At 43.8% G+C, this 16,378-nt stretch overlaps 1 protein-coding gene across 4 annotated transcripts in view; it reads left to right on the top strand.

The window, feature by feature from the left end:
* The window catches only part of GIT1 (GIT ArfGAP 1), a 1,727,505-nt gene that overhangs the window by 1,480,035 nt on the left and 231,092 nt on the right, over positions 1-16,378 (top strand). For all 4 annotated transcript variants that reach the window (XM_044054459.1, XM_044054456.1, XM_044054457.1 and 1 more), the window contains one exon: positions 10,164-10,316. In XM_044054459.1, the coding sequence (XP_043910394.1) occupies positions 10,164-10,316 (153 nt within the window). The remainder of the gene's footprint in view (positions 1-10,163; positions 10,317-16,378) is intronic.

Here is a 16,378-nt window from a genome sequence, read left to right as displayed (position 1 = left end):
TTGCTTTGTAAACCAAAAGGTCATTTCACTAGGACTATGGCTACTGCCACGGCTTTTTTCTCCAGAACTGCTTTGGATGATGATTATGCTGCTGCTACTGTGGTGGGTCCTCATACATTTGTGTCCTAGTGCAAATTGGATATTTCGTCGAGGTCTAGGGCCCCTTTGGTTCTACCATAGTGCGTGCTTTCATAGGACCTCCCTAGAGTTTCTTGTGGATGTGACTCTGTCCCACAGGTTGAACCTAGACTGAAAATGCAACATCAAATGTGAAGTTATGTACTCGTCATACCACTAGATCCATGTTGTCTCTTTCCGTGTGGTTCAACCTTCCCTCCCACCTGCCCCCATCATTTTAGTGTGTCTGTCAATCCTGGGATGACCAAGTCAGAAAGGACCATACTTACCTCATTTGGGATCCTTAGTTTTTTCTTTTGGGATGCCTTTTATAAATTGGGGCAAACTCAGTCTGAGGTAATCTTAGTAGAACAAGGTATTATGGGTAGAGTCAGAGACACAGTGACCACCCTCTGTACCCTTCGACCGGAGGGGGCCCTGCAATGAAGGGGGCCCCTAAAAGTGACAAGAAAATGTAAGGTGATGCATCATAGTGCTATTGGCAGCCATCAGTTGTCTGTCGGTCACTTTTGAATTTTAGTTGGGTCTGCAGCCATGCATAGGCAGAATTTGTTTCAGCTGCAAATAATTGTGTCATCATGAAACTAACGGGAAATGTATATTTTCTCCCAGCAAATCTCCGGACAGCTGTTACATTTCATGTTTTCTTGGGACAAAAATCCCAGATAAAAGCTGTCCTATTCCATAAATAGAGAGGTGCTAAACCCTAGTAACTTAACAGCATTATATTATAGCTGTTAATTTTTATCATCTCTTACTGGTCTGTGCATACAGCCATCTGTCCTTGTTACCGAATTAACATTCCAATTCACTTACCAGGCGACAACTTGAGCTTATTTATAACCCGTCGTAGGCGCCTTAATATGTCACAGGATTTCGGAGGAGGCCTCGCGCTCTGTAGGACCTGTGTCAAGAGGACAGTGCTGTGTGCTGATAATTTAATTGTGGATTTAATGGAGTGTAACACTAGTGGGTGTTATTGTATTTAGGGAATAGGCAGCAGTACATTGACAACCTGATTGGAGAAGAAGGAACCTTCTCTGGAAAGGTGTTAATATACAAATAATAGCCGCGGCAAGACTGGTCCGCCGCGTCATAGCATAAAAGAAAAAAGCTTGTGAGTGACAGTGTATGAGAGTAAGTAAGACAGAGATCGAACCTTACCTCTCAACTTCTTACAGCAAGAAATCTGGACAAAGCCATTCATAAAAGTGGGCTAAAGGCCCAAAAATAGGGACAATTTTTTTAATATTGCACTTAGACTTAGAAAGGTGATAGAATAACGGGTTTTGCTTTATCTGGACATCCTGCAAAAATCTGTACAGCTGAGAGGTATGCCCGGGCGAACAAGCGGATATTTTACACTTGTTGAGCAGTGCGTTTGCTGTTTAGCGAGTGTAAAAAAAATGAAACAAAAAAAGTGTCTGTGTGTTTATGCTGTCTGCGTGTGTGAGTGAATGTGTGTATGAAAGCAGAGGAGGCTCTGTGTATGTGTCTGTTACTGTTGGACCTATTCAAAGAATGTGTATTTGTGTTCATAATGGCGGTAGGCGGGTAAATAAATGTTGTTAATGTAGTTTAATTTTTTAGCGTTTCCAACGAAAAGGCGTGTTTTGTGATGTTGTCTAACAAAATGTATAAGAGTGGAGCTAGTAAACGAAAGGCAGCAAAAGATGCCGAGAAGCAACTTGAGAAAATTCCAAAGTTGTCAACGTATTTTAAGCTGCAATCCAACGTACAGGTACAGGCACAGGCACATGAAACGGACAGTGCTAGCAGTGATGAGTCGTATCCAGAAGCAGAAGTATCCAGAAATGCATCATAGGTTCATAGGTTGGTACTAGGCTATCAGCCCTAGGGCCTATACAAGCCTAGCCATAACAATTCCCTGGCTATTTCTTCCCACATTATTTACTTTCCTGGACCCCTGTCTAGCAGGGTGACTGACGTGATCCCTGGGGTGAATTTCCTTTCTCCCATCCAATCGTCAAGGTTCCTCTTGAAGAAGTCCAAAGAGGCACTCTGCTTGACATGTATGGGCAATCTATTCCAGAGTCTGGGAGTCTCTGGGTCAGGAACCTATCCCTCCAGCATGTTTTGTTTATTGTGATGACAAGGTTTAGATCCCTGGAGCGTGTAGCTCTGAGGGATTGGGATTTCTTTAAGTGTAGCATGTCCAACAGCTCTGGGTTTGACATGGCCTTGTATGTTAAGCAAAGATCACCTCTGAGTAGACGATATGCGACAGAGTATAGCTGGAGTTTTTTAAGGCGGTCAGCGTAGGGCATCTGCTTTAGGCCTGTGATTCTTTTAGTGAGGTATTTCTGAGGCCTTTCCAGTTGTTGCAGATGTCTTGAGAGGTACATACCAAATGGGGCGTTGTATTCTATAATGGGTCTAATGAGGGATGAGTACAGTGGGAGAATGACCTCCTTTTTTGTGGATGAAAAGCCCTTCTTGATGAGGTGTGCCACATAGAAGGATTTCCTGACTGTTGTGGCGATGTGGTTATCGAAGGTGAGACCAATGTCCACCTGTGTCCCTAAGTCTCTTATCACACTTTCTGTGTTTAGTGTACTGCCACCTATATGGTAATTCATGGATACATGTTTTTTCCCAAAGGGGATAACAATACATTTCTTGGCATTGAGCTTGAGCCCATGGCTCTGGCACCAAGCATCTGTTTCTGTAAGGCCCTTTTGTAGAGTATCCACATCATTTGGGGATTCAATAATGGCTCCCAGTTTGCAGTCATCTGCAAACTTTGTTAGCCAGAGTCCCTTAGTGTTGACCTGTACTTCAGAGAAGTAGATGCCAAACAAGAGCGGCCCCAGGACTGAACCCTGAGGTACTCCACTTGTCACTTGTCTGGAGCTGGATTTGGAGTCGGCTACTTTTACAGTGTGGGTTCTATCAGTAAGCCATTTAGCAACCCATTGGGTGACATAGGGATTAATGCCCAACTTAGTAAGTTTATCTATGATTCCAGAGTGGGGGATGGTGTCAAAGGCCTTGGCAAGGTCTAGATAGGCTGTGTGGACTACCTTACCCTTATCCATGGCTCTGGAGACTGATTCAAAGAAGTCAATCAGGTTCAGGAGACAAGATCGGCCCTTCACAAACCCAAACTGGGTGGGGTCCAGTGTTTGAAGGTTGCCAATGTCTTTGTTTATAAGTTCCATGATAATACGCTCCATGGCCTTGCAGATAAGGCTTGTCAGACTGATGGGACGGTAGTTTCCTGGATCCAAGGTGGATCCCCCCTTGTGGATTGGGATAACTGTAGCTCTGCGCCACTCAGTGGGCACGAAACCTGAGGTGAGGCTATGATTAAACATGACACTTAGGTGAGGTGCCAGTTCATATTGTAGTTCATGTAGTACACAGCCCGGAATGTCATCTGGTCCCATCGATGCTGTATTCTTGGCTTTAGAGAGTGCGTTTTGTACCTGTGTGGCCGTTATTACTGGAATTTGGCAATCTTCCGGTATTGAGATGGGCCATTTAGGGGTGAGAGGGGTGAAGTTGGCACTGAATCGATCTGCCAGGATATTGGCAATATCCTTCAGATCAGTATATTTAATGCCATTCTGTTTTAGCTCAGAGCAGATCTGAGCATTGCCATTTAGATTCTTGACATAGTTATAGAATGCTTTGTGGTTGTCTTTGGAATCTTTGGCAATTTTATTTTCGTAACTAGCTTTGGAGGATTTTATGAGGCATCTCAGTTTCTTACTGAGGCTAGTTAGGAGTTTTTTGCATCCTGGGATTTTCCTCTCTTCTGCAAAAGTTTCTTCCTTTTGTTGTAAAGTTTGTTTATGGCAGGGGACCACCAGATTGGCTTCCTTTTTTTGGATGAGAGCATTTTGGTTCTATTTGGGATGGCACGATTCATGCATGAGTGGATGTGCTCGTACAGTGCCTTAGTGTAGGATTCAGCAGTTGAACTTTCAGTTCCAGTCTGCATGGGTGTCATGAAGTTTGTCACTTCTGACTTGAGTAGCATGAAGTTTGCTTTGGAGAAGTTTTTTATGGTGGTTTCTTTACTGGGGGGTGGGGGTGGGATGTGGATGTTAAGGGTGATTAGCTTATGGTCAGACCTGACTAACGAGGGGGTGACCATAGGTATGGAGCATTGATTTCCCATGTTGGTAATGACCAGGTCTAGGATATTGGAGCCCCTGGTGGGACTATGGATTAGTTGATCCAGGGCGTTGGAATTTATGAATTCCAAGAACCGTTGCGCAAAGGTGTTGGGACATGAGTAGTTTTCCCAGTGAGGTCAAAGGTGAAGCCAGTTGTTCTACTACCAAACAAACTGTGACAGATATTCCAGCTGCTGCCGGGAGAGAAGTATCTGAATTTGAACCACTGATTGATGATCCCGGAGATTGTCCGTCTATAATATCGGACAGACAAGTGTGTGACATTGTTGAATGTGGCCCACCGCAGCAGAATGAAAGTTACAGATTTCCATTTAACAAGAAAAGACAGAGGTTCACAAGTACTCATTTCTATCAAACCATGGCAAACGGTGAGACATTAAGATGTTCATGGTTAATGTACTCGTTCCAGAAAGATGCCATTTTTTGTTTTTGTTGTAAATTATTTGGCACTGGTGGCATACCGCTACGTAGTGGCACATCTGCTTGGAAAGCACTGTCACAAAGACTTCAGCAGCATGAAACAGGCAAAGGTCATCAAGACTGTATGGTGAAATGGTTTGACCTTCGGTCAGGCAAAGTAAACCGTGCATCTATTGACCAAGTCGAATTGCAGGCTTTTATGAAAGAAAGAGATTTTTGGGGAGATGTTGTCAAATGCATGATTGATGTCGTTATTTTCTTATCCGAAAGAAACTTGGCATTTTGAGGAAGTAATGAAAAGCTTGGCGATCATTCAAATGGCAACTTTTGGGACTGTTTGAATTGCTTGCAAAGCATGATACTGTCCTCAGCGAACTTTTACAGAGGATTAAGAACGCAGAGACACATGTTTAGTACCTCAGTCCACAGAGCCAAAATGAGCTGATTCAACTTGTTGCCAGTAACATTCAAGAGGCCAACATAGCGCAGCTTAAAAAAGCAAAATATTACTCGGTTATTTTGGACTATACTCCCGACATGTTGCATGAAGAACAGTTGAATCCAATGGTGATGATGGTGTCAATATTCATGAAGTGTTTGTTAGTTTTCTTAATGTTCATGAAACAGCTGGCAAGAGCTTATTGGAAGCGTTTCTTGAAAAGGCAGACAACTTAGGAATAGCATTGCTGACATGAGAGGCCAAGCTTATGAGAAAGGCTCCAATATGAGAGGAAAGAATAAAGGAGTTCAAGTCCGCATGCTAGAAATAAATGACCATGCATTGTATGTACCATGTGGAGCTCACACTTGGAATCTTGGAATCTCAGATCCGGCAAAGTCATTGAAATATGCCGTTGACTTTTTCGGTCTTATTAACAGAATATACATTGTCTTTTCGTCACCTTCACATTGGGATATACTTCAAGAACATATGCCAATATCTGTTAAAGGGTTATCGGACACTCAGGAGGCGAGAATTTGCTGTAAAGCCATTGCGTTATCACCTTGAAGAATTGTGCAATGCTTTGTCATCTTTGTGAGAACATGTGCTCGAAAAGAAAGATGGCAATACAGCAACAGAAGCCGGTGCTTGGTGTGACATCTGGAAAGAGGAAGGAGGACAAGGAGACCTGGTGGTGGAATGAAGAAGTACAGGAGAGTATACAGAGAAAGAGGTTGGTGAAGAAGAAGTGGGATTGTCAGAGAGATGAAGAAAGTAGACAAGAGTATAAGGAGATGAGGTGCATGGCAAAGACAGAAGTGGCGAAGGCTAAGGATAAGGCGTATGAAGAGTTGTATAAAAGGTTGGACACTAAGGAGGGAGAAAAGGACCTGTATCGATTGGCTAGACAGAGGGACCGAGCTAATAAAGATGTGCAGCAGGTAAGGGTGATAAAGGATAATGAAGGAAACGTACTCACAAGCGAGGAGTGTGTGTTGACCAGATGGAAAGAGTACTTTGAGGGGTTGATGAATGAAGAGAATGAGAGGGAGAGAAGGTTGGATGATGTGCGGATAGTGAATCATGAAGTGCAGTGGATTAGCAAGGAGGAAGTAAGGATAGCTATGAAGAGAATGAAGAACGGATAGGCTGCTAGTCCAGATGACATACCTGTGGAAGCATGGAGGTGTTTAGGTGAAATGGCAGTGGAATTTTTAACTAGATTGTTTAATGAAATCTTGGAAATTGAGAGGATGCCTGAGGAATGGAGAAAAAGTGTTTTGGTACCGATTTTTAAGAATAAGGGTGATGTGCAGAGCTGTAGTAACTACAGAGGGATTAAAGTGATCAGTCACAGAGTAGTGGAAGCTAGGTTAAGAAGGGAGGTGATGATTAGTGATCAGCAGTATGGTTTCATGCCAGGAAAGAGCACTACAGATGCGATGTTTGCTCTGAGAGTGTTGATGGAGAAGTACAGAGAAGGTCAGAAGGAGTTGCATTGTGTCTTTGTGGATTTAGAGAAAGCATATGACAGGGTGCCTAGAGAGGAGTTGTGGTATTGTATGAGGAAGTTGAGAAAGTCGGGAGTGTCAGAGAAGTATGTAAGAGTGGTACAAGATATGTACAAGGGTAGTGTGACAGCGGTGAGATCTGCGGTGGGAGTGACGGATGCGTTTAAGGTGGAGGTGGGATTACATCAAGGATCAGCTCTGAGTCCTTTCTTATTTGCAATGATGATGGACAGGCTGACAGACGAGATCAGACAGGAGCCCCTGTGGACTGTGATGTTTGCAGATGACATTGTGATCTGTAGTGAGAGTAGGGAACAGGTGGAGGAGACCCTGGAGAGGTGGAGATATGCTCTAGAGAGAAGAGGAATGAAGGTCAGCAGGACTAAGACAGAATATATGTGTGTGAATGAGAGGAAGGATAGAGGGAATGGTGAGGATGCAGGGAGTAGAGATGGCGAAGGTGAATGAGTTTAAGTACTTGGGATCAACAGTTCAGAGTAATGGTGAGTGTGGAAGAGAGTACAGGCAGGATGGAGTGGGTGGAGAGAAGTGTTAGGAGTAATTTGTGACAGACGAGTACCAGTAAGAGTGAAAGGGAAGGTCTACAAGAGGGTAGTGAGACCAGCTATGTTATACGGGTTGGAGACAGTGGCATTGACAAAAAGGCAGGAGTCAGAGCTTGACGTGGCAGAGTTGAAGATGTTAAGATTTGCACTGGGTGTGACGAGGATGGACAGGCTTAGGAATAAGTATATTAGAGGGTCAGCCCAGGTTGGAAGGTTTGGAGACCAAGCCAGAGAGGCAAGATTACGTTGGTTTGGACATGTGCTGAGGAGGGATGCAGAGTATATTGGGAAAAAGATGCTAAGGATGAAGCTGCCAGGTAACAGGAAAAGAGGAAGGCCTAAGATAAGGTTTATGGATGTGGTGAGAGAGGATATGCAGGTGGTTGGTGTGACAGAACAAGATGCAGAGGACAGGAGGAAATGGAAACAGTTGATCTGCTGTGGCGACCCTTAACGGGAGCAGCCGAAAGAAGAAGAAGAAGCCGGTGCGCTTTTAGACCATGTTACTACGTGGCCTTTTGTTCTGACTGTGTACATGGTACTATATACTGTTTCACGTCAATAAAACCAGCAAATTAATTCAGTCATCAGATGTTTAAATTGACATCCTGCAGGCAGAAGTCTGTGCTACAGTGAAGTTTTTGCAAGACTATGCACATGAAATAGCAGAGCATATGGGTATTGAGTAGGTGTTTCCAGAAACCAGAGTGCCAGGTAAGAAGAGAATGTTTGATTACGAATGTGCTGATTCGAGTCGTCTTTCTGCCGAAGAAAAATTCAAATTCCAGTTCTTTCTTGTTCTCACTGATCAGGCTATATCTTCTGTTTCGTTGCGATTTGACCAACTCGTGGAGTGGTATAAGTTGTTTGGATTTCTGTACAGCGCTAACAGCCTGAAACAGTGTCACAGAGAAAATTAACTGGAGAATCACCGCAAAAATTTTGAAAAAAAAATGGGAGACATTGATGCCAACTAACTCATAATGGAATTGAATTGTTTTATTTATGTCATCGAGAAGGAGAGGGGACTTGTAACGGCAAACATTTTTTTAACGTACATATACAAGAACAGCTTTCAGGAGGTATATCCGAATCTTTGCATTTGCATCAAAATTCTTCTGACCACACCAGTTACTGTTGCTGGTACTGAAAGGAGCTTCAGCAGGATGAAACTGATCAAGAATATCTTCCGGTCAACCATGACAGATGACAGGCTTTCTGACTTTGCAGTTACCTCAGTCAAAAACAAGATTGCCAGATCTCTGGAGTATGACGCACTGATTAACCAATTTGCGGAAAACAAGGCTTGAAAGAAGCGCTTTGCGCAAAAATGCTAACTGTGTACAGAATACATGTACACTGTAGGCCTATGTATACATAATATGAACCCTGTATATATGTTAGCATGCTAAGAAGACATTTGTCACCCTGTTCTGTTCCAGACATGTTTTGTTAATAATTTGTATCCAATTTAGTGTGCATTATGCTAACTGAGCAGTCATGGACCACCTGCACTGCAATGCAACTTTTAGAATTACATTTCTTGTATTTCATTAATGATGAATACAGCATACGTGAGTTCATTGGGTGAAAGCAGTCTTTTGACATGCATATTTACACAATTGAACAACTGGATTTATTATTATAGTTACACTATAGTAAGCACTAAGCTCTAGTAGTTTAGGGTTATTTTTAGCTTGGTCTTGAGTAAGCAGTAAGCTCTAGTAGTTTAGGGTTATTTTTAGCTTGGTCTTAAGGCATTTGTTGATGTATTTGGACAGTGTGGCTAATAAAATGTTAATTTCAGAGGGATAGTGTAAAGGGCCCCGGACGTATGTTCGGAGGGGGCCACGCTCTTTGTTGCTATGGCCTTGGGTAGAGTAGGCAGAGCTCGGGAGGCTAAAGTCTGTTGGATATGTCTGGTTTCTGTCCAGAGTCAGATCTAATAGCCCACACGTTGAACCAGAAGGAAAGAAACACAGATGTATTGTTATGGTGAGTACATAACGTTTGTGAACATTATTCTGCATATTTTGTCCCCACAAATTCCATTTATTTCCAAGTTATTTGCTCCTTCCCATTGCTAAAGAGTTCCTTAAGAAGGATTTGATGGAAAATTGAAATTAATTGGGAATATATATATGCCTTATTCCTTGAGGTTTTGTACAAAGGATAATTGGATTAACCCTGACTTGAATAACTTGAATCAATTGTCTTGAAATTAAGACAGTTAATGCGTACTACAGAGGCGAATAGGGGTGGCTAGACTTTCCTCAACCTAGCTATTGAGAGCACTGCCTTGTTTAAGGACTGAACCATGTCTTCCTTCTTTGCATCAGTTTTCATTCTTTAGTTTTGTCAGAATTTTATTTTGCCAATGCTGGTATGTTACTGCACTGATGTTTTTATTGTTTAAGGCATTGGTGACCTGGATTTGGTTCTAAACTAGGTCATAGTGTCTGGCCCTCACAGTCTACTTAAGTATACTGGGGTAATAGTTGTCATCTTCAGAGGAATAAGAATGCAAGTCCATAATGCTTGCATCCTTGAATTGTTGCAAGATGAAGGAAAAGGCAAGGCAGCTTTGGGGAGGCAGGTAATATTTACAGATAGAATGCTCATTGCATGCAATTTGTTACAGTTTCTCTGTTCAGCATTTTGGAACTAGGCAGCAAGTGTTAAGATAGAAGAGGAGCACTAGGGTGATTACTTACCAGGCGGGGACCTTACAACAAAGTGTAGCTTTTGTCTGTGCTGGATTTTGAATCTGATTAGAGGGTTCTACAGTTGAGGAAGGGAGAAATTCATTGGCAGCTTACAAAAACAGTGAGATCTTCAGATGACAGATGATGCATTTGTAAGTGATTGCAACATGAGATGTGATATTAAAATAAATGTTCTTGTCTTTTATCACATCCAGAGTATGGATTCTTCAGACTTGTCCGATGGGCCAATAACATTGCAGGAGTACTTGGAGGTCAAGAAAGCGCTGGCATCCTCAGAAGCAAAGGTGCAACAGCTATTGAAGGTCAACAACAACCTCAGTGAAGAACTGCGGCGGCTTCAGCGTGAGGTGAGGTGTGGTATACAAGTAGATTAGATGTTATTAGAGAATTCATAAGTCATAGATGGTTTGCTCTGGCAAAAGGGCAGGATCCTTGAGAAGGCGAGCAGCATGTTAGCTTACCTCGGTCTTGGTGCCCTCTTCAGATCTGAAGGCTTTCTGCATTAGGTAACTGCTAGTATTTCCTCTTATGATATCCTCAGCCTAGCACAGTGCTGAATTTTGCCTTCATTCTCATGCTCAATGGTATGCATGCCTTCATTCTACGTGTGTCTTGATGTCACTTGCCAGTCTAGGAGGGCATGCTGAAGGCCTGTGTTACCCAGTTGTTTTCTGCAGTTCATGCATAATGGTCACTGTAGGAAAAGTTCCCACTTTTAATGCCTTTGTTGCGTTCAGTCAGTCATCAGATCACCGGGAAGGTCCCTATCTGGTACTGCTTTTGCTTTGTGGGAAAAAAATCATAAAGTGAAGCATTGTCACAGTGCCAGAGCTTCAGTCCGGCAACCTGCAAAAATAAAAGCTTGAGGGGTCTACATCAGCTCTTTGAAGATGATGGTTATAGAGTCTTCTGCATTTATCCTGCATTGGTGCTAGTCTGAAGGAGGAAGTGAAGACAGAGAGAACAGACATCAGTTCTTACTCCTGACAAGTCTGCCCATGAGGCGACTATCACACTCTTCTCAAACAAGTTCTTCCTCAACACCCAAAGGGTCAGTCTCATACTCATCTGTGGCCAAAGGGAAATGAAGGATGCACTCCTGACAAAACACCAGGAGAAGGGTGTACCGGATTGTTCACACTCCTTCACTTCCATTCTAAAGGTTCTTGAGCATGAATGTTTCAGATGCCATCTCACTTAAAACAATCCTTGGAGTCTGCTGTGAAATACAAAGTGAGTTTTGCTACATACTAATTAGTCTGCAAACCCTGTTGGAGTAGAATGAAAGGCTTAGAAAGCATTCCAGGACATATGTGTTGTAATGTCTTCTGTTGGTCAGTGATCTCATAGTCCCTAGTCCACAGCATCTTTTTACTCTACTGTCTGAATAGGAATGCAAGGCTTTGGACAAGGAAAGAAACAGTATTGTTTTTTTGCCACTTTGAGTCTTGGGGTTCCTTAATCTGTATTAGCTGTTCTGACTTCAGTCTTTCGTTGTAGTTCGAGTGTGGAGGAGCTGACAGGTCTTTGATTTTGGAGTCAAGGAATTTTTTTTTTTTTTTGGGGGGGGGGGGGGATTACTGTGGCTTTTACAGTGAGCTTTCACATGGCCTGCTTCAGTTTTGACCACTGATTTTCCTGCATTGAATGGTGTTTTAGACTACGGTCTTTTAAGGCTGGCCTGTGCACCTTCTAGGATGATATTCTCTATCGCCAGGCCTTTATGAACCTGGTTGAGGACCTTCAAAAATAAGAAACTGGTACTGACCAATGCAAAGGGAGTCTAATGCCCATTGGTGTCATCCTCCTCTTCTTCTGAAAGAGGAGAATCCCCAAGTGTTAGATAGTGGGGCTTCTGCTAAATCTCTAAGGGGAACCACTTTGGCTGCTTTGTATTTGCATTACTGTGTTGAAGGACCCACCTATAGGAAGCCAGGCTCCAAGTTTGCCTCAGAGTAGAGAGTCAGCACCATGGATTTGTAGGTTTTAGGTGTAGTCCAAGATATTGTTGTGCTTTAATTTCATCAGAAAGAATGCCACTAATTCCCCACATGGTCTTGACAGAACTGTTAGCAGAAAATGGTCTGGGCCTCTTCCAAGGAAAATGGGGACTGTTCTTTCTTCAGAGAAGAACAAAAAGTTTTGTTTCCAGCAGTCTGTTGTTCCAGAAAGGAGACAGGAAACTTTCCTGCCATCTTGGACCTTGGTGACTTCAGAAGGTATGTCCAGGGCTTTACATTCTAAAAGTGCTTGGGCCTCAGGTAGCTAGTGGGTCTTCATCTCCCCAGGCTGTTTCCTAGAAATCCGTCTCCTTGAATCAGGGATTCTGTGATGTCCTGCAGAGTCTGCAGCGAAGTGCAGATCAGCCTTCAGTATCTGAAGTCACCTCTGCTAAGAGAAAAAAAAACTTTCCCAAAGACGAGTGATAACTCCTCAAGAGAATGAGGGAGAAGAATTGGACTACTCCTTGTAGATGTGCCCCCCCCACACACACACATATGACAAAGACATTTTGATGGCACCATGTCCACTTCTGCTTCACATACAGAGGCTGTCTCGTTTGGAGACGCACTTTACAGAACAAAAGACTGCTTTAGATGGTAAACTAGTGAGATGTTCTTCATCTCACATTGCTGCAGTCCTTACATATGGGTAGTCCGCTGTCCTCGGTCAGCCCGAATACCAAAGTATTAGGCTGACGTCGGTCAAGGCGCTTAAAACTGACATCAGGACGTCAGGGTACAAAAGCGCATGACCGACGTCATATCCTCAGTCTTTTTTGCCGCATGGTCCGATGCAGAAGCAGCGTTGCAAGTGCCGTTCGGCGTTCTGAAATTTTTCGAGTTCGGAGTTTCAGACCGAATCCAAGTTGGCTAAGTACCCCGTTGGGGATTATTTTGTTTTTCTTGCCTCTGTGTAGTACGGCCTGTCAGAAAAAGTGAATAATTGTATTTCTTGTGGGAAACAGATACCGCATAGGGATTATCATTCTTTGTGCATTCCTTGTTTGGGGCCTGAGCACGACGTAGTCGGGTGTCGCTTTTGTGCTAGGTTCAATAAGCGCACTATTAAGCGAAGGTTAGATTGTGCTAGGCTGGTCTTGATAAGCGGTGCAATTATAATATGCCGTCGGATTCTCCGGCGCCCGCTTCCACGAAGAAGCGCAAAGACAAAACAGTTAAACCCAGGCAAGATGAGTCGTCCGTTCCGGACGCCGGTTCTTTAGAGGCTTCAGTGGAACCGGTTGGTCCGACGGAGGCTTCTTTAGAGTCTCAGGGGGAGACTTTAATTTTGCAGGATGTGGCCTCTCTTGAGGCAGGGCAGGCTGAAGGGGCTTCTCAGGTTACTGTACTCCCTCCCTTCCCAGGGTGGTTAGGCCCTCTCCTTCTGTTTCCAAGGCTTCTCCCAGGGGCAGGCCAGGTTTAGCATCTGTTGGTGTCACTCCTAGTTCTGCAGGGTCTGTGCCTAAGAAGCACATGCTTAAAATGGCAGAAGATTTGATTACTCTGATTAGAGGTTCTTTGCCCCCTCCTGATAAGAGGCCTAGGGTGGAGCCAGAGTTCGGAAGTTTTGAACAGGCTTCAGATGTTTCAGAGTCTTGACTGAAGACTTGCAGGAGTACTCTCCTTATTCTGATTCTGATGCAGAGGACTCCACGCCTTCTGCTTCTCCTCCAGAGGATTTTTCTTTTTCAGAGAGACTTCACTCTATGAGGGAGCATTTTAAGTGGGAAGGTCAAGACTTCTCTGATTCTCGGAAAAGGCTTAGGGAATTTTTGCTTTTACCTCAACATAGGCCCTTAGCTATTCCACCTGTTCTAGATGTTGTGCAGGATGTGTTTTCAGAGGCTTCGCTTAATCCTGATTCTCTGCCTCCTGCGCCTGTTAAGCCAGATAGGTATTACAGGGTACCTGAGGCTCATAAATATCTTTATAAGAGTCCTAGGGCGGACCCAGAAACTATTAGTCAGGGACCCAAGGGGGTCAAGGCCTCTGTTGTAAAAAAATCCGGTTCCTCTAGATAAAGAGGCCAGAGCTTTGGATAGATGGGGAAAGAAGATCTATACTTCTTCTACCTTAGCAATGAGGGCTTTGAATTGCCAGTTTCATATGTTGAAATATCAAAACTATCTTCTTTCTCAATTGCAATCTAAGGTGGATGCTCTGGCAGAAGGCATTGAGTGTAAAGAATTACAAGATTTGGTGCATGTCTCTGAGCAGGTTGGTAAGCATTCTTTACAATGTGGTTTTGATGCTGTGCAGGCCTCGTCTAGGGTGGCTGCCACTGGTTCAGTTCTTCGCAGGCACGCCTGGCTGAAGGATCAGAATTTTTCCGACCATGTTAAAACAAGGATTTTGGATGCTCCTTTGCAGTCTGAAGTATTGTTTGGTCCACCTGTGGAATCTGTCTTGAAGAAAATGGAGGACAAGGCTAAGTCTATGCAGACTGTTAAGGATTTTTTGCAAGTGCAGCCTCCAAAGTTTAGTAGGAATTGGCCTGCTAAGGGGTGGACGTATCCTTCTTATGATTCTCAGTCTAGGGGTAGATCTAGACGTGGTAGAGGCAGAACACAGAGTTCCTTCAGACCTAGAGTTGGGAGTTCACCTGCACAATCTTCGAGTGAGGGTAGGGGCCAGTCCTTTCGTAAACAGGCCCAATGACCTACTTTTTCAGCTGCCAGATCCCTCTTGCCTGGCAGCACCTTTGGGAGGAAGGTTGGCACTCTTCAAGGAAAATTGGATTTTAATTACCCAGGACAAATGGGTACTGGATATCATACACCGAGGTTACAAGTTTTATTTCCATACCTTACCTCCTTTCAAAGGTATGCCAGACGTTCCTCCTCAGCAAAGACTAGAGGCTCACAACCAAATTTCTCTTCTACTTCAAATAGGAGCTATACAACCGGTCCCTCTGCCAGAAGTGGGCCTAGGATTTTATTCTCGCCTGTTTCTAGTACCAAAGAAAGGGGACACGTGGAGACCCATTTTAGACTTATCTATCCTCAACACATATCTGGACATTCCCAAGTTCAAAATGTTGACGTTACAGCAGCTTTTACCTCTGCTGGGCAAAGATCACTGGATGGTGACTCTGGATCTCAAGGAGGCTTACCTTCATGTTCCTATCAGGCCCAGTTGCAGGAAGTATCTGCGTTTTCGGGCTGGGACTTTTCATTATCAGTTCTCTGCATTGCCCTTTGGCTTATCTACTGCGCCCAGAGTGTTCACGAAGGTTCTGGCTCCAGTGGTAGCTTTCTTCAGGCTAAGAGGAATACAAATCTATCCTTATTGCCTGATTCTGGCTCAAGGAAAGGACGAACTTCTTCATCATTTACAGTATGTGATGGCAGTGTTAAGATGCCTAGGGTATTCTGTGAACGAAATAAAGTCCAGTCTAGTACCCTCTCAGGACATGTGCTTTCTGGGTGTGAGACTGAATACAGCATCCCAGATGGCCTTTTTGACCCCGGACAAACAAAAGAATCTTTCTCTTTATTTCCAACAATTGTCTCGTCAGTCCAGGCTGACTGCAAGGACAGTCCTTCAAGCCTTGGGGTTCATGGCATCTTGTATTCTGGTACTTCCCAATGCCAAACTGCATATGAGGAAGCTACAATGGTATCTCAAAATGTATGGATGCAACACTGCCAAGATTTGGACACTGTCATTCAGATAATACCTTGCATTCAAAAGGAATTTTTGTGGTGGGCTCAGGAATGTCACCTAAACAAGGGACTCTCTGTGACCCGACCAGAGGCGAGTCAGATTCTAACGACAGATGCCTCAGACAAAGCTTGGGGAGCTCATCTAAATGGAAAATGGGTACAAAACACGTGGCCTGCCAGACTTCAACATTTACATATCAACTTGAAGGAGATGTTAGCAGTCCAATTTGCATTGATAGCTTTCAAGGATTTACTTTTTCCAGGGCAGGTGTTGATTCAAACAGACAACACAACTGTCATGTGGTACATCAACAAGCAAGGGGGGACACATTCATATCCTCTATGCAGACAAGCAATGATTTTGTGGGAGACTGCTCTCAGTTTGCAGCTAAATCTTCAGGCAAGGTTTCTGCCAGGAGCACAGAACTCCTTAGCAGATGTGTTGAGCAGACAAATTATGGATCCCCACGAGTGGAAATTGGATCCTCATGTATTTCAAAAATTGACAGTGTTATGGGGAACTCCAGACATAGATCTGTTCGCTTCTCCACTGAATTACCAGCTGCCAAAGTTTTGCACGAAAAGGTTTCATCCCACAGCTTGGAAAGTGGATGCTCTCTCATTCAATTGGAGCAATCTTCACGTGTATGACTTTCCACCACTGCCTCTCCTCCCAAAGGTACTCCTGAAGGTCAGACAGGACAAGCCAACCATGATTTTAATAGCTCCGGATTGGCCTCG

Source organism: Protopterus annectens, chromosome 13.part0, assembly GCF_019279795.1.
Source record: "Protopterus annectens isolate FY-2018-M chromosome 13.part0, PAN1.0, whole genome shotgun sequence".
Lineage (NCBI taxonomy): Eukaryota > Metazoa > Chordata > Ceratodontiformes > Protopteridae > Protopterus > Protopterus annectens.
Note: the sequence above shows the minus strand (reverse complement) of the source record. Positions and strands in the feature narration are given on the sequence as shown.